At 38.0% G+C, this 18,748-nt stretch overlaps 1 protein-coding gene across 17 annotated transcripts in view; it reads right to left on the bottom strand.

Moving 5' to 3' along the window:
• Positions 1-18,748, bottom strand: part of DOP1B (DOP1 leucine zipper like protein B) — a 53,568-nt gene that overhangs the window by 22,058 nt on the left and 12,762 nt on the right. For 15 of the 17 annotated variants that reach the window (XR_005932820.1, XR_005932821.1, XR_005932827.1 and 12 more), the window contains exons 3-18: positions 17,746-17,927; positions 17,494-17,664; positions 14,864-15,053; positions 13,367-13,465; positions 12,519-12,642; positions 11,731-11,828; positions 11,162-11,276; positions 8,547-8,667; positions 7,923-8,042; positions 7,216-7,321; positions 6,550-6,741; positions 5,015-5,708; positions 3,219-3,490; positions 2,273-2,425; positions 1,139-1,239; positions 261-451 (exon numbers count right to left, since the gene is read on the bottom strand). Coding sequence is in view for 7 of the 17 variants with exons in the window: in XM_030019885.2 (XP_029875745.1) it covers positions 261-451; positions 1,139-1,239; positions 2,273-2,425; positions 3,219-3,490; positions 5,015-5,708; positions 6,550-6,741; positions 7,216-7,321; positions 7,923-8,042; positions 8,547-8,667; positions 11,162-11,276; positions 11,731-11,828; positions 12,519-12,642; positions 13,367-13,465; positions 14,864-15,053; positions 17,494-17,664; positions 17,746-17,927 (2,929 nt within the window). In the remaining 10 variants the exon portion in view is untranslated. The remainder of the gene's footprint in view (positions 1-260; positions 452-1,138; positions 1,240-2,272; positions 2,426-3,218; positions 3,491-5,014; positions 5,709-6,549; positions 6,742-7,215; positions 7,322-7,922; positions 8,043-8,546; positions 8,668-11,161; positions 11,277-11,730; positions 11,829-12,518; positions 12,643-13,366; positions 13,466-14,863; positions 15,054-17,493; positions 17,665-17,745; positions 17,928-18,748) is intronic. The other 2 variants (XM_030019888.2, XM_030019890.2) reach the window with 1 other exon arrangement.

Below are 18,748 nucleotides of genomic sequence, written 5' to 3'. Positions count from 1 at the left end.
AGGGAGCAATCCAAACCAACAGTGTAGGTGCAGCCACCGTAATAGAAATGATCATTAGGCCTTCAACTAGCATGACTTACTCCTGAACTCTGTTTTAGGCATCACTAGAGGTACTTGGATGAGGAGGAATCTGTGGAACTGATACAAGACAACTCAGGGTAATAGAATACCATTGCACTTCAGAGACTACCTTCGGTAGGTGTTCAGGAGTATGCAATGCTACGTTAGCACTTACAGTTTCAGTCCAAGAACAGTTTTACCTGCTGAATTTTTCTGTTTGATGTAGTGGATGGACGTGCGCTGTGTCTTTGGATGAAGCAGCAGCAGCAGGACTGGTTCAAGAATCCGTGCAACATCATTAAGTGAAAGAGCACGGATCAGCCAGCCCTGTGCTGCAGCACCAATTGCACCATCTGAACAATTGAGACTGTCCAGTACCACAAACAGAGACCTGAGTGGAGAAATCAGAACGAAGAAGTACAATTGAAATCCCTAAAAAAGTTAATGCAAACAACAAAATAGTGGCAGGGAACAGACATAGTGCATGTTCAAGTAAGCACCAGCCGATGGCTCATGTCTGCTAACAATAGCTTGATCATGCACATTTTCCTGAGTTGAGGTCAAGTACACATGCGTTTGTAGAAGCAAGGCCATACATATACTCACACTCTAGAAGAGCAGCATATTTTAAAGTTCTTTCACATATTTATTTAGAAAGACTCTTAATGCTTTTGTCTTATTTTATACAAAGGTTATAGTTTTGTAAATAGGAAGTAAAAGTAAAATAAAATAATTTATTTTTTTTTTTGCACAAGTAGCTGGTTCTATTTTCTTTGGAAAAAAATCTAGCCTACTCCAAGATAAAAAATGTCTGCTATGCAGAAACTTGTCTGCAAGCTACTCTTCATATATGAAGCTCTTTCTATTTTTACGGAAACTTACTTCCCACAAGAAAGTGCACCATGCATGCAGAGTGCTTTGCAAAGGTAATAGTGCAAGAAAGTTGAGGATCTTCCTTTTGCTCATTTTTTGTTCTCTCTACAGAGAACTTTTTCCCACCTCAGAAAAAACAACAGAACAAAGCATGATATAGTTAAATACATAAATGTAAGTCTAAGCCAGTGGAAATGGAAAATACCTATCAAAGGACCGATTGTGAGAAGTCACTCTGCTGCCTTGGATCTCTCTGGTCAGATGCCACATGACAGAGAATCTGAACAGTGCTTCCAGCCTTGTCCCCTTTGCAAGGAAACAGGACAGATACAATTTTTTTGCAGCATTTATCTCCGAGTAAAGTTTTAGTGATTTTTAAACCTCTAGCAGAACAACAGTTATTGTGTAGATGACTACTAATCCTTCTTGGGTAGTTTGAGAGCACGCTTCTATTTTGCATAGACTAAACCAAAATGCCATGTATCCATGAATGCACAACCCAAACTTAACAGCCACAGTGTTTGTAGGAGCAGAAAAACGTGCCAATACAACAAAAATGTATTTCAGGACTCTTGTGTATAAACATTTTAGTCTTGATTTGATGTTAGGTAGGTTTAAAAGTTAGATGACAAATGGGAAGACATTGGTATATTAGGCAGTGCTTATTATTGGTAATTTTATTTGAAAGCTTTTAAAAAGATTTCCAAACTTTTAAGTTTCAGAATTGCAAAAGCAAAGATATGAAAACAATACTGAAGACTGAAGATGGCTGTTTTAAGTTTTAATGTGCAAGGCAGTTCTCACAAATATACTGTAAGTTATTAAAGAACTGTTCTGTTATTAAACTAGGCAAGAAAAATAATTAATAACTGGCTCACTTAAAATACAGCTTACTTATTATGAGATCTAAATACTAAGGTGGACACAGGGGCAATATTATGTTGACATACACTTACAGGTTAATAAAGTCTTTTGTTGGAATATGAAGTTTGCAAAATCAATACAAAATGAAATTATTTTAAAGTTATTGGTGGAGCTGGGTCAGTTTGGAAATACTGACAAAACCTGCAAGTTTTTAGATACTACAGGATTTGGGCTGAAAGTAAAATAGCTCCAGCATTGACTGACAGAGCTTGTATCCAAGGATTAAATTTAGCCATAGTCCCATGATGAATAAATCCCAGGGAATAGTAAAGGTGAGCACAGAGTCTGTTGGACTCTTAGAAGACAGAGGGACCATGGGAGTGAAGTCATTGGGTTGAAGGGAACTGGAGGCAGTCTGGGAAGCACTGGAACAACTCTACAGTGATGAAGGGGCTTCACTGAATACAGGACTTACTTTATCATGATCCAGAAGTGCGTGGCAGATAATGTCTTCACAGATATTTGCTGATGGTGCCAAGCAGTGCAGCCTGTAGAACAGTTCCACACAGGCAATATGATGCTCCCGTGTCTCTTTGTTCAGCTGATTCCAGAGCACGCAAGCTACTCTCTAGGGAAAAACAACAACAACAACAACTAATAATAATAATAATGAAAATAATAATGTGCCATTTCTTTCCTGACTTAAAAGCTTTCCATTGCATAAATGCCCTCTATTACCAAAAGGGATTTCCAAATCGTCTTAGTTTAGCAAAGAGCAAGAATTCAGGTCATACACTCAGACCTAAAGGAATGCAACTTTCCTACCCTAGTAGGGCAGGTAATTAAAATGTATGTGCACCAGAAGTTAAGAAAAGCACTTCTCCTTCTATTTTCTGGGTCAAAACTTAACAGATTGTATATGTGTCAGGCACAGCAATTGGAAACACAGTAATTAAGAAAATACCTCATACCAACACTATCAGTAAATGGTCAGGAGAAGGAAAGCATCTTTGAAATATATATACTCAAAACAAGGAGAAGGGAATGTTTTCATTATTATTCACCCACTAACATTTTCTCTTATCTGAAAACTTAGAGTGGTATCAAACTTCTCTAAAGTGTAGCTTTCAAGCTAATGAAACCTTCAAGTCAGAAATCAACTATACCTACCCCCCAAGAATTTGAGCACAAAATGAACTGGCAATTTGAAAATAACCTGCCACTTTTGAACATCCTGTTCGGAAGCACATGAAGAAGGATGCAATTGCTTTCAAATGCTTGTGGAAGCAAAAAATGGCAGTGTGTCATTGTAACACAAACATGCTGCCCCCAAACATCCATGCAAATAACATCTGCTTTCCCACCCCATCCTTAGAGGTTCAGTGTAGTTGGGCAGTAAAAAAGAAAAAGAAAATTGACACCTGGTAGAAATCTGTTTTCTCTGAGATGATCTTTAGAACTCCAGGAGCAATGGGAGGAAGGGTGACCATCTGTAGCTTTCCAAAGAAGGGGTTGTGGCCAGACACTTTGTACCGCTTCATTCTGTCTTCTATCACAAGTGCCAGTGACTGGGAATGGTTGATCACCTCCAGCAGTGTGAAGATGGACACGTTCTGAACATAGCAGTCACTCACACAACAGCATATTGTCATTAAGGACTTCAGCCACAGAGGGAAGCTGGCATCACAACCTCCTCAGAAGATAAGTGAGAAAAAAGTTTTTGAATAATCTTAAATTTATGGTCATGTTTTCAAGAATTCTTCAATCAAGCTCACAGGACCAAGAGATAAAAATGACCGCCCATATTCAACTGTCATGCTATCATCAAGTCCCTTACTTCAGAAGGGATTTGCTTCAAAGCAAGTTATATTCTTTTCCCTATTTCTCCCAGCAGAAAGCCCTTGCAGGACCTCAGTAACCCAGTAGTGGATTTCTGCTTTCCAGTTTATGTTTATTCACAACCAGTTTTTACAGCTGCTGTTTTCCAGCTGTCACTGTCAAAAACAACAACAGAGGTCTGCTGATCCAAGGATGCTTTCAGGTAGCGTTGAGGCGTATCATTTCAGAAACCATGAAGCACACAAGGAACTGATATGGCTAACAGCAAGTCAAGCCATCTTTGCCTCTCTGATTATTTGTGAATCATCAGATACAGCTTTATTAAGGCTTGACTGGAGACAGTCTTAAGTATGAGTTCACACTTCTGGCTTCAAAACCAAATGTTTTAACTGCTTTACTACCACAACAAAATGACCACTCTTCCTTCTTCACATCAGACAATTTCTGTATCACATTCAACCCAGACCTTCATTATCAGAGGTTCTTCCCTTTTGGCTTTAAACCTTACTGTATTCTCTAGGGTATACAGTTGAAAAGAATTTTGAAAAGAAGCTTCTATAATCCTAGGACGATATTCCAAAGAAACACAATTATGAAAGCAAGCCTTCTAAGTTCAGCTACATTGCTGATCACATGGAAGGCACTGCAAATATGCAAAAGTGTTCATGTCAAGCAGACAGCTCACCCATGCAGATCATGGGCATATCATCACTTTGCTAAGGAAGACAGTGGTGAGCTGAGGAAGAGAACCCAATTTTCCAGTTTCCCACCTCTCCACTCATTACAAACCCATCTTGTCAACCAGCCTTCAGGCCAATAACTGCTCCTGCTAAAGCTAATGAACTTGTATTCCCAGAACAAAGAGGCCCTCCAATTATATAAGATTATTCTTATATGTTAGCTTACATCAGACTCCTCTGAATTCTGAGGGTTAGGGAAAGAGCTGTTTGCTTCCGTTACAGTTTTGAGTTCCAGTTTTCCACCTACACCCATCTTCCCCTATCATATCCTTTTTTTTTTGGGGGGGGAGAGGGGGAGGGATGGACATGGATGGGGGAGGACAGATTTCCTGAAAATCCTGAACCATGCCACAAGGCTCTACAGGCCAGAAGGTCTTTTCATCCCTTCAGCTACAAGTTTTGTAGTGAAAACTTTCAAAAGAATGTGATTTTAAAAAGCTTGGTAAAAATTGTCCCTCAGCTGCAAGACACAAAACACATGCTGATGCGGGTAAGTCTAATTCACATGCAACTTGCCTTCAGCCCTGTCAAAAGGCATTACTACTGGCCCTGGTCACACATCTTGCAAATAGCCAAGCTCAGCCTGCTATTTGCATCCTCAGATGCTCAAGTTGCCCAGTAAAGGAATCTTTTCTTACCAGGAACCTGAAAAAGAGAGAGATACAACTGTTCCATCTCCTCCTCCGAAAGATAGACTGGGAATGTGGTACAATCCAACAAAAGGTGACAAGCTGCAGCGAAAGCTTCCTTGCAGTCCCCTCTAAGGGGTCCCAAGACAAGCATCACTTGTTCCAAGTCCCACTCTTCCTCCTCCTTTTCCTTCTTATTACCAGAGATGCAGTCAGAAGGAAGAGGATTAGAACTCTTGTTCTTGAATGGTGACCCTCGAACTGAGAACAAGTCTGAAAGCATTTGTTTAAACTGAGGTACGGTGATTTGCTTTGCATCCCATGGGCTCTTTTTCTTGCTAGCACTTTCAGGTAATCTGTAGCCATTATCTTTTTTCTCTTTTCCACTCAGATTCATTGCTGAGATGCTTTCATTACTTGTTTCTTGAAATTGCACCCCAAAAACATATTTACTGGAAAACTTGGCAACCAGCTCTTGGATGCAATACAAAGTCTTCTGAATGCTCCCCCCTTTCTTCCAGACATCATCTCTCTCAAGGGTCACACTTGGCACCCCCAAGTGCTGAGAGAGCTCTGGGGAGGAAGTGCTTAGACCAATGCCACTGTCTTCTGACTTCAGGGGAGGGAATGGAGTCTCATCCTCCTCCTGCAGCACAGAGTTAGACTCCAAGGTTATGTCCACATTTTTGTTTTTCACTGGGCTCTAAAACAGAATTGTTAATGTGGTTAATAGGGCACTGTGTAGATAATTTTAAACTATGTAGAAATGTGGCAGGCACTGGGGAACAGCAATGATGGAAAAAAAAACCCCTAGTATTTGCAATTTTCAGATACAGATAACTTTCACAAAATCATGAGACACAGTTATTTGTAATAGTTCAATTCAATTGCATTTAAAACCTAACAAATGCTTGTATAATTCTCACACCTTGACTCATCAAACACCAACAGATCCATAGCTACAGATGCTTAGCAAATGGAAATGTTTCCTTAAAATCAATTCACCACTAGAACGGTATTACTTATGTTGGATTGTTTCTAGTCAAATGCATATATTTGTTCTACTGCAAAACTTTGGCAAGCTGTGCTTTTGTGAGTGCTTTATGCCATCTATTCCTCATTCCCTATCACCGTCTCTTGCACACAAATAATACCACATTGTGTTAAACTAAAATATTAATTGAAAGTCTTGCAGACCTAACCAGCTGTAAAGCTGGCCTTGATTTGGCAACTTGAATCTTTAGCAACTGCATGATCCTGAGTGCCTTTTCAAAACTATTAAGATAACATTCTTCTCAAGAGGTAGGATTATAGCCCCAGTTTCAGACAAAACTATACTCCTTCACTGTCACAAATAATTCAAACAAGTCAGAACTGAATACCCAGTAAGAATAACAAGGCATCAGGTAGCTCTGGAAGGGGCCAAAGAAGATAAGTTTCAAAAATCTTTATTGCTGCAGTTATCATCTAGGTGAATTAGCATTTTAAAATAAGTTATGTCACTAACAATTTTAAACATCTATAGGTAGTTGAAAAACACCTACCCCATTTCCACTTCCTGTCTCAATGTCCAAATAGGAAGGGGGCATTTGAACTTTGCTAAGCACCTTAAAACAGGTCTTCAAGGCATGAGTGAGTTCTGGTAAACCTAATACTTCCATATTTTCCAGGAGAGACTGCACCATATAACTGAGCATCTGTGGAAGATACTGAGTCTGTACTTCAGAGTAGAGTTCCTAAAATAAATAAGCATTGTTTAAAACAGTTATCATGTATTATTATTCAGCTGTCTAGCAACACTGATCAATGATTGATAGACTCAGGTCATGGATGGTTAAGCTGTACAAACTTGCTACAGTGCTATTCCTTCTTTCTTCATTCTACATGATGAACATTGAATCATACCCTAAAAATCTTATGATAGTCAGCCTGCTACTAAGATACAAAAAAGTCCCAGGAAGGAAAAGGTAAACTTTTTCATTCCTTTCTTAGAATCAGCATATTTTAAAATGCAAACAATTCTTATTTTGCTAGGCAATAGCACAGGTAGCCACATATAAGACAGCACATAAAACTACACTTTGCAGGATAGAGCATGCATATGCCCATGTATGTCAATTGGCCTACTTTCATTTTAGGTAATCACAATATGAATTATTTGATTTTAAGTCTCTTAAGACTTTGAAGCAGTGAACTTCAGGTTGCCTTACCAAAGGAATCACGTCAAGAAGAAACACCAATAGTGTGCAGAGCTCTGAAATTGTAGGAGGAGTGCTAATATTTTCAAGAGGATATCTCATCTGTGTGGATTTGTTTCTGGATTAAGAGAAACATTATTTTGTAAGATTTCTTCCTGTCAAAATTCTTGTTACAATAAAAAAGCTTCATCAAAACCAGCACAAAATACTGAACAGCTACGCTTTCTGAAGCAAAGTAAAATGGGACTTCTAATATAGCAGGATAAAATATTCTGTCAAAACTACTAAAACTGTAGCATGTGGGATGATAAAGTGCTTCTAATTTTTAGATTGAATCTTGATACATGATCTTACTACTTAAAGTATAATCTTCTCTCTTATGTTTAGAAAGAGATAAAAAGATAGAGATTTTAATTTTTCTTCAAAAAACATTTGTTCTTCCAAGGAAGACCTCTCTACCTCCCCTCCCAAGCCTTTTCCTCCTTTAGCTGTCATTTGGAAAGTAATTTCTTTTGTTCTCAGGTTGCTAGTTTCCATCTAATTGTTTACCTGTTTGCATTCTTGAATTATTTTAGGATGCAACTTATGTATCCATCTGATTCTAACATGTATTATGTCCCTTCTAGAATTTAAATGCTTCAGTAAACTTTATTATTATATGCAGATAGCTCTTAAATAGTATTTTTAAGAGAAGCACTATTGTTTGACAACATAAACACCTGAAACAATCTTCGAAACATTTGGTCATGTAATCCCAAAGAAAATCCGTGCTTAAGGATGTGATCAACAAATTGACTGTTTTGACAATTTCCGAAGCATTTTTGTTCTCTTTGATTGCGCTGTGTGAAAGGGCAAAAAAGGAAAAAAAAAGAAACAGATGTCAGTGAAGATTCTAAGAGCATGCACATTACAGTATCAGCTGATGTGTTCTAAAATCTTTTTTCCCCTTTCTCTACAAGCTAAAAGACATTGATTGTTTTAAAGCAAGGACTAAGTCATTCTGGAATAGCTAGTTTCAGCATCTTTCTCCCAGATGAAAGAAATCGAGCCTTCAACTTTGAAAATCAAAAGGCTAAGAGTTCTGTCACCAGACTGATTCTTGGCCAATATAACTGGATTTAATCAACACCAATCATATGCAGTGTAATTAATTTTCTTCTCTACTAATCAAAGAGAAATCAAGTGTTTGTGGGGAAAAAGGGAAATCATAGAAAAATCTCGTCTTCTATACAGAAGATCACTTTGTTAAAAACCTAACCTTCCTTATATTGGTTAGATTTTAATAAGACAGCTTAATATAAATGATACAGTTTCACTTCATAGTTGAAAACTTGTAGTTATACCTTGCAAGTATGTTGCCACTTTGATTGTAGCTAAGTTTGAGATCAGAACCAAGTGCATCTTTGCAGTAGGAATAAAAGGCTCTAATAACTTCAAGGAACAAATCCCCAACCACCTGCGGCCCTACAATTGAAAGAAAAAAGAATCCAGTAGTTGCACCAAAGTGATTGCTAGGCGGCTCAGTTACAAACTTGTATAGACTTAAATTAGGGGTAGCTAAACTAAAAAACCCACGATCGGCCAAGTAGGAAGAAAATGCTTATGTGGCTTTTTAAAATGTCAGATTTTCCAGTTAAAATAAAATTAAATATGTAGTTAAATATTTGCTGATTGTTTTTTTTGTTTGTTTGTTTTTTTATTCTAGTTAAATACCAGCTGTTGTTCATTTTAGGAACTTTTTAAAGTAATACTTGAAAAGCCATAGCACTGGTTCTACATTATACTTATGTCACTTCCGTAAGGCACCTACACTGCAACCATTTATAAGTGGGCATAATCATAACCATAAACCTGCAGTTCACATGCCAAAAATAATCACCATGTCTGTATCCATAAGGAAAACAAGCAGATTTCCCAATACACATTTAACATAGTAGCCTTATTTAAATTTTGAGAGACAGAAGCTGGAAAAATAAGCAAATTGAAATGTTCAAATGCCTAAATATATCTAAAAAAATGCATATTTATAAACAGTTTTAAGAAAAAAGTATAAGTTAGCTGTGTGCTGACAACTGCACCCAGTTTTCAAGGGTCAGCACTTTTTTGTTTTATCTGAAATTGTCTATAGAGGAGGTGAATAAATAATAAGTACAATACCCTAAACATGGAACAGATAAAAAAAATTAGCGTATAAAACATTCCAATGAGTGCTTCTAAAAAGGAAAAAAAAGTTACAGTGACTAAGAGTAGCAGGACAAAGATTCTTATGCTAAATCCACTTCAAAAGAAAGTGAAAGTCATATTGGCTTAAGGCTCAAGAAGTTTTATTTTGTGTGCTGACTTGGAACAGAAAGACTAAACTGAATAATGTAGATCAGCTAAATAATCCTTATTGTAGTTCAGATTAACACTGATTGTCAGCCAAATAAAACATACAATAAGGCAGTATCTGTCATCTACTTTCTAAATTAGATTAATCAAGAAATTTATAATGTAACAACCTTAGTTAACTGTCCCTTCTTCAGCATTTTTCTCAGGAAATAAAAACGCTTTATGTAAAAGGCTTTAATAATGACAGATTTTTTTTAAAAACGCTGAAAACCAGCTAAAACCAGTGGAAGGAAAGATGAGCACCACTGTCTTACAAACAGACTAACAACTGCTTCTACTAAGGTAGCATTCATTTGTTAGACAAGCCATACAGAATCCTCATATTTCTTGCCAGTGCTTTGATAATTCTTTAACAGGAAATGTGCTTAAAAGGACTTTCCTGACCCATGAAAGAAGATAAGCTTATCAGAATACAGGAGCCTGCAAAACCAACTGCCACTTGAGCATTTAGACTCAGTACATGGGTTTTATTCTAAGTCTACAGGCTTGGGCAATGGTAACATCACACCCCCACCCAGGATAATACCTAGAACAATGCTTTGGGATACAGTCAGTCATTAAGACTCTATTAGCTTCTAACAAATACCAGTGAACCAGTCCATAGGCTTCTCATACCTATCAAATTAACAGAATATAATTTCAAAGATTTATCTGTACATGGTCCTTACAGAATACTATTAAATCCTAAAAATCTGTCAATTTACTTTGGCTTAATTTTTTGGTGCAGAAAGGAGAACTTGCCCTTTAAAATAAGGGCTGACAAAGCCTCACCCTTCTGGTGCTGGCAACTTCATGTACACAACAGAATAGACATGTGGCAGTCAGGGAAGAGGAGGAAATTCTTCACAGCTCAGTCATGAACTGTCAAACTATAGCTCCCACAGCAGTGTCAGGCCAGCACAAGCTGGTAGTGCCACTGACAGAGGAACCCCTACCTCTCCACATCCGTAACAGGTTATTTCCAGCTGGGGCACCTGCAGGTAAGTGGTACTGCCCACTTTGGCAGCAGTATCACCATAGGCTAGCTGCCTGGGGGACTACAGTGTCTGGAAAAGCAACACAGTCATGAGAGTCTGATGCAAGTGTATAGGAAGGCCTGCGAGCACAGCCAAGCACTAGAAACAAACACAGGCAAGAGTAGTACCGGTGGTTTTCTAGGTAGAAGTCGCTTTATCAGACCGAACAAAAAGAGGCCTGACAGTATGTTAGAGAATAAGCTTGAAGGAATGAATTGAGCAGAATATTGAGACTAGGGCAGAAGTGGTTCTTTTTAACTGGTCCCTCAGTTCTGGGCATGGAAGAGCATTATCCTCACTAGGACGCTACACAGTGGAGTGCTCTGCAGAAGAGCCAGAGATAACCTGGAGAGAGTGCTCGCTCCAGAGCACCATTCTGAACCAGGTCCAAGGCAAGGAACACAGCCCCCCTGCACGCTAATACACAACGCACACATATTCAGAATTAGGAAGAATTGTGCAGGATGTTGTCTTGAGTCCTACTGTCAAAGGCGATGAACACCAAGTTGTAAGTTGTTAGCAGTCATAACAGAAGTGACAAGCAACCTTACCTATTTCAGGTTTGTCAAGGAGACTGATTAGGATGCGGAAGGGTTTCAGATAAGCTTGATGCTGTTCCTCTGTATCAGACTCTGGGAATTTCTGATGTAAAATTTCAGTCAAACTCTAGTAAAAAGAAGACATCAAAATGTTATACATAGAAGAGAGATTGCCATTTTATTAAGACCTGAAGTGTTTCTAAATTTGATTTTGTTTAGTAGTGACTGCAACTGAACATCAATTTTCCATACAGGGTACACAAATCAATGACATTTTCTCATTGTCTGTACTCAACAGCTGATCTTATTCAGAGAAACATTTTTAAATAATTCAGGTAGCTCATCAAAGATGCTACCCTTTGGTTTCATTAGATTCCATTTGTATTGTAAGCACATACAATATTGGGATAAATACAGCACAGCAGGCATTCAGATAGATGAAAATATAACCACCAAAAGGATGTTATCTTTAGGGACAGAAAGTGAAGCACAAACCAAGTGGCACAGTGAACAATTCTAGATGAAGTTTGCGCTAACATTTAAAAGGATCTTAAATATATCTGCATACAATGAACACCAACCTCAACCAAAAGATCTTTAGAATATTTTCCAAAGAAATAAATAGCATGGTCTTCAGAAGTTGAGTCTGGAGCAAAAGTACCACCTTTAATATCAGAGCCTGTAAGATAAATAGAGGCATCAGGAGTACAGAGAAACACCACACACACATAATTTATACTAATATTGAAATTACACAGCATTTTTGTCATTTCAACATTTTGCTTGAAACTAGCTCACATACGGCCCACGTATCACAGTTTGAGGCATCCTGATGTGCTATACTGAACATAAATCAAAACCAAGGCCAGATCCAGACATGGCGTCAGCAAGGGCAGCCTTCATGCAACTACATGGCTGCAGCTCTTGCCCTGTCACTTTTAGGCTCCTCTTACACTGTTAAAATGAGGCAGATGGGGAGAAGCTATAGCTCTCTTATAGCCCCTCCTCGACAATTAAGACCACATGGGAATTAATAGACTATTACTCCCAGAAGACCAAGGTTAAAATAGCACCCCACCCCTTTCAGTCCACTGAACCACTTCAGAATGAACTGTGGACGGGACCAGAAATAACCCATCAGATACCCTGTGATTCAGGACAGTGAAATGAATTCACCTCTGAAGAGAAGACCTGTTTGCCAAATGAATGCTTAATTTTATTAAACAGGTACTTAATAAATGGCCACTAAACAACACTCCATTTATCATCATTCATTAACTGCTGAAAAAGTGTATTACATTTTTAAGCACTGATTTTTTTTACTCTTAGGTATTCAGAATATTGAATATCACCGTGTGGTGTACAGTACCTAGCAACCATGCGTATAATCTTCTATTGAGTGACATGTCTCTCCTCAACAATGTCTGTGTAGCTGCTGACAGAATATAGACTAAATCAGTCCTGTGCAATAGAATACTGCTTTCATTGCAGTCCTAGGATGAAAAACAAAGATACTTTAGCTGTTTATGAACACTGAAACAAGTCAAATTGGTAATGAGGGGTTTTTTTTAAACTGGTAATATTAATGTTTTGAAAAAAAAAAGGCAACAAACCATCAACAACAAAATACTCTGTATACTAAAAATCTCAAGAAAGGGAATCTGACACAATTGTGATCATTTTCATATTTAAGGTACAGAGCTACAGTTAAGCTAAAAATACTAAAGACTTAATTATGTTATGCCTTAAGACTTAAAATTACTTGCTACTTTCAAAATACTGACTATACTACTAGGTAAATTAGGAAATGATGGGGAACGGCTCTTGTTTCAAGTAATATCTTCTTTCCTAGTCTTTAACAGAAGGATCTTAGTTTAGTGCAAACAATTCCAAATGAACTACTTGAAAAAGGAGTTCGATATTTTTTCCATATGCAGTTTCTCAGGCCTGAATACTTCAAGCACCTTCCAAATACCATGCAATATTCACTGTGAAAGTACATCTTCACTTGAAGCTGTAAGGAGTCTGAGAAGCAGCAGTGTCTCCTCTACTATTAAAATTGATGAGGGAACAAGAAACTGCAAAATCTGTTCATTGATTTTGAAGGTACAAAATTCAGACATTTAGTAATAACAGAGGTAGGAGCTGGATTGGTTTCACAGAAGACACCTTCCCGCACAAGGTGCGCACGTGACAATACCAAAATAGTCCTCTTACCAAAGCTGTATAAAATGGGAAGAAGAAGAGAATCACTTCTAAAGTGTTTCTTTGCACAAGGACATTTGAATCCAATACTGATACACACAAAGACTTTATCTGTAAAAGGAAAAGAAAGCAACATGTGTTTTACTTCATGATAACATTTAAACTACAATCACTGTTAATAATCACAAGAAGGAAAAAAAGCAAACTTGGTTATATGTGAACAATATTTTTAAATAAGAGGATAATTACTCAGCCATTTAACTCCTGCCCCCAAAATGAGTGAAAAAAAAGTTTTGTGGAATACTGTTAAAAGAATAGTTAATACTTACAAAATACTTGGTTTTGTAACAATACAGAGTGTCACAGCATGACATCACCATGTCATGTGAAGAAGAATGTGAAGCCTCACAAAATGCACGTATTAAAGTACTCTAACTAGCATTAGTTATTCCATCACTCAAGTTTAACATAAATTACTACCTACTGAAGATTTCCATTTTACTGAAAAAACAAATAGACACTAAATTTCAGAATTGTCTTCCAGAACTGCACTTTGAGAAATCCACATTAAACATTGTATATACTGTATTACAGAAAAGCTGGTCTTCAACCTTAAATGCAAATTCAGAACAGGTAGAGAAAACACGTCAGGTTTATCCTCTGATTTGAAACAGCCAGTCTTTTAAGGCTGTATGTAGTACCGATTACCAAAAACTGCAGAAGCTTCAGAAGACTTGCATTCTGCAGGCTAACCAAAATGTGTATGGGAGATTCTCTGCTATATTCCAGGTAAGATGCTTCCATGAAGTAACCATATTCCAAAATGTGGACATTTCAGCCTCTCTTTCTCTCTCTCCAAAATATTTTTAAAAGCATGTGTCGTGGTTTAACCCCACCTAGCAACTAAGCACCACACAGCCACTCGCTCACTTCTCCTCGGTGGGATGGGGGAGAGAATCAGAAGAGTAAGAGTAAGAAAACTCGTGGGCTGAGATAAAGACAGTTTAATAGGGGTAAAGCAAAAGCCATGCGTGCAAGCAAAGCAAAACAAGGAATCCATTCACCACTTCCAATCAGCAGGCAGGTGTTCAGCCATCTCCAGGAAAGCAGGGCTCCATCACATGTAATGGTTACTTGGGAAGACAAAACGCCATAACTCCGAATGTCACCCCCTTCCTTCTTCTTTCCCCAGCTTTATATGCTGAGTAGGATGTCATATGGTCTGGAATATCCCTTTGGTCAGTTGGGGTCAGCTGTGTCCCCTCCCAACTTCTTGTGCACCCCCAGCATCCTTGTGGTGTGAGAAGTAGAAGAGGCCTTGACTCTGTGTAAGCACTGCTCAGCACAAATCCAAAACATAGCCCATACTAGCTACTATGAAGAAAATTGACTCTATTCCAGCCAAAACCAGCACAGCATGTTGTCCTAATTTATTACGGAGGAGGCACAATCTGCTAGTGTGCTGGTATTATGGTGGATAAGACTGTTCTACGAGTGCAATGAACTTACTGTGAGCTTATAATCAGCGCCAAGCATGTACTTCTGCTGTTTTCCAGACAGCTCTCTGTTGATATGACTGACAACAAAAAGAGAAGCAGGCAGCCTGATGGATGGGCTGACCAGGACACCACCCCAGAGTGCTCCATAGAACACTTCTTGGCCCATCAACAATGAGAGCTTCACAAGCACAGCATCTGTTCTGTATGGAAATATATTTGACATGAGAAAATAGATTTTTGTTAGTTCAGTTTTATACCATAAAGGAAATTACACACAGAATTAGTATTGTAGTTGACATAAATTATTTAATTTCCTCATCTTTGTATTATCAGTATTGCCCTTTACGTGTGAAGATGGCCGCATCTGATTGTACAAAAACAATAAAAAAACACTCAATCCTTTGTCACTGTGCACACTCACTGAAACAAAATTTCTGTGCATACTTTGGAAACTTCTCCAGTAATTATCTGCAAACATTAAGCTCTGACCAAATTACTGCAGTAGCTCTGATTGCAAGATATTTATGGTGAGAGGTGTGCAATGCTGAATTGGAATTAATTTAAGCTGATGCTAAACTCTGAAAGCCAATTTTTACAGTCTGGGAACTGGAAGATATCCTACATATTTGTTCTTACAAATGAGTGGGCTCAATCTGTAAGTCACTGAACGAAGGAAAACATGAGATAAAATAACACACGTCAGTTATTGCACATCGGACCGGTACACTGAAATTAGTTTCAGGCAATCATATTGGAGGTCCTATGACTGACTGCTTTGGCAACCCTGTCAGTACTCCAGTATTTTACTATAACGTAGGGGTTAAAACCTCATGTGAGGAATGGAGAAGTGAGAAAAGAGGAAGAATTCCAGCAGAGAAGAAAGATCCCCCCTCCCCCACAAAATCTGATGTTCTTTTGCATTTCTTTGTAAAGTAGCCCTCAAGCCATTTTTTCTTTTCCATTTCGTGTCTCTGTGTGTGTGTCCATGCAAACTCATGCATATGTGTGTGTTTAAGAAGGAAATAGTGTCTAGGCTGAAGCATGACCTAAGCTAGTACTTCCGCCACTTTCAGGAACAGCAGGGGATGTATTAGTGTTAGTCGTCAGTGTTGAAGATTCTGAAAACCTTCAGTGGAAAGTATCTCATGAAGCTGAATTTAAAATTAATCTAATACATCTTCCAACACTATCTTGGTCTACCTTTCTTGCACCAGAATCATTATGATGAGTAAACTAAAGAAAGACTTTCTCATGTAATTTTTATATTTCACAAAATAACATTAAATTAATTTTAGCATAAATCTTTCACAGTGAAATATACAGTCAGTTCCTGTCTGTGATCCTGTTTGTTCAAGGCAAAGAGGAAAACAGTGCCATCAAGAATAGGGGAAAAAGGTATAAAACCAGAAGTCGGACCTTGGAAGTTAATCTGCAGTTCCCATTAACTCACTACTTCAAATTTAGTCAGTTTCAAAATAAGCTCAGTCTCCCTAAAAAGTCTTCAGATAGACAGGAGATTTAGTTCCAAAGGATCCCCTTTCTCCCCCAAGTCCCCAGGAGCTAGTGCTGTAGGAAAGTGAAAACTATACACCATCATTTACAAGCCTGCCTGACAAAAAGCACATACTAAAATTAATATTTCTGCAGCAGATGTATAAGAGGTATATAGTTGTCCATAGATATGATGTTCTGGAATTGGTAACTGAATGCTACTCACCAAACTGGGAACACATGCAATCTACTCTTAGCCGCTCCAGCAATTGATATAAGCCTTCAATTTAATACTTGTTTTTAAAAAAAGGCATTAGACATAGAAGTATTTTGCTTATAAATGGTAATCTATGCAGCCTAGCACATCTTGCTTTTTTTTTTTTTTTTAAAGTGTACAGACAGCTATTTAAGATTCAAAAAGGGCAGAGAGAACAGCCAACACATCCAGATTGGTAATACAGAAGGAAGTACATAAACAATGCAACGTTTGGTGACTCTTTAAGCAAAGAAACATTTGGATGAAACCTACAGTTGTTGAGTTCTTGTAAGATCTTACAAAACAGTTCTGATAACTGAAGTAAAACCACTACACAAACGAGTGCTGAGCTGCTCTTCTCAGCACACTTCCTGATCCTGACTTTATCGTACTGAATACCATTGCCATTACTGCCAGGGCCACCCAAGAGTGAGAGAGAAAATTTTTTCCACAATAGATTTTATAAGAGTTGCCTCTTGCTCATGTTTTCAGAACCTGAGGGTAAGTATCTGGTACAGAAATACTGGAAAGAATTCATATGCTCTCTTGTGTTACAATATTTAAATAGAATTTATCGACAGAGCAGTGGTTTGGGGAGTCAGGTTAATTATTTAGGAGTTCAGAGGAGCTTTAAGAAATAGTTTTTACTCCTTTCGCTCAGCACATCCATTTTTAACCCTCCTTTTCCTCTTCTCTCCTGAGATGAAAATAGAAGGGGAAAGGGTTTTTCTACTGTAGCACTATTCATTGCATTTTCCAGGGACTCACCATTCTTCCACCCTTAGAAGCTCTTTTATCAAGCCTGCTATATAGAAAGCTGACAGAAATTCCTTGAGAATTCCCTAGGAAAGCAAAATACTGTATATTGCTTTTAAATTAATATTAGTTCTCACCTGTCATAAATTTCTGATCCTTCTTCCAATCCAGGCAGCAGTCCAATTAGAAAGGCTTGAAGACCAGGCAGGAGGGACTTTTGGAGAGGAAGAAAGTATTTCTCATACAAACCAAGGAGAACAGGCCTCACTGACATTGCTGCATTTGCCAGCAGAGGAAACAAACCAGAGCTTTTTAAAAAAAAAAAAAATAAAAAAATTAGTTAATTAAAATAGACTGTGAAACGCAAATGCTTTTAAACAAAAGTTTACCTGTACAAGAATAAATCCTTGGCAAGCCATTTTGTCCCAATAATTTTAAAGATTATTTCATAGGTTTCTAATGCCTTTAAATGTACTCCACTAGGTAGTGCTGGATGCAAACACTGAGATAATCTTTTACTGATTATCAGCCGTCTTGGCAACAGAGAATACTTCAAGTTACTCTGAAGAGCCTGTGGAAGAAAGGAGATGAGAATAAACAGCTATAATATAAACCATGATGTATATGATGGCTGTATGACAAAGGTTTCCTACTAGCACTCTAAGAAGAAATAAATGCATTCAAGAGTTTTCTCTCATAAATGCATTTTGTTAACACTGAAACAGCAGAATTCTGCAACTGAGTTTTCATATGGAATCAGTCATGAACAATCTAGAAAAGTCTGGTCTTGCTTTGCTTAGAGGCTGGAAAAGGAAGTCAAAGGACAGGACAGGGTACCCTTATCCCATCTCCAGCGGAAGTAGGGAAGTGACAAGAAGAGCATCTTAGCTTTTAAGTACAGGGAATAAAGTAAGAATAACTATCTTTCCTCATAAATTTTCATTTCACATATAGCTGAAACATAAACAAAAAACCTTCCAACCAAAGCAGGCATGATTAAATGGGACAATAACATCTTAGAGAAGTTATTTGTAATTCTGTGTGGCTACAGTCAGTAAGCTTTATTAACTACACCCACTATATTGACATATAAGTAAAAGATCTTCAAGACAGGAAATAGTTAAATAAGCATTGCAGTGTCCTGGTTTCGGCTGGGACAGTTAATTTTCTTCCTAGTAGCTGGTACAGTGCTGTATTTTGGATTTAGTATGAGAATAATGTTGATAACACACTGATGTTTTAGTTGTTGCTAAGTAGCGCTTATCCAAAGTTAAGGATTTTTCAGTTTCCCATGCTCTGTCAGCAAGCAGGTGCACAAGAAGCTGGGAGGGAGCATGGGCAGGACAGCTGACCCGAACTAGCCAAAGGGATATTCCATACCACAGGACATCA

This window comes from Aquila chrysaetos, chromosome 7 (assembly GCF_900496995.4).
Source record: "Aquila chrysaetos chrysaetos chromosome 7, bAquChr1.4, whole genome shotgun sequence".
In the NCBI taxonomy this organism is placed as follows: Eukaryota; Metazoa; Chordata; class Aves; order Accipitriformes; family Accipitridae; genus Aquila; species Aquila chrysaetos.
The sequence above is the reverse complement of the archived record's forward strand: the minus strand, read 5'-3'. Positions and strand labels throughout refer to the sequence as shown.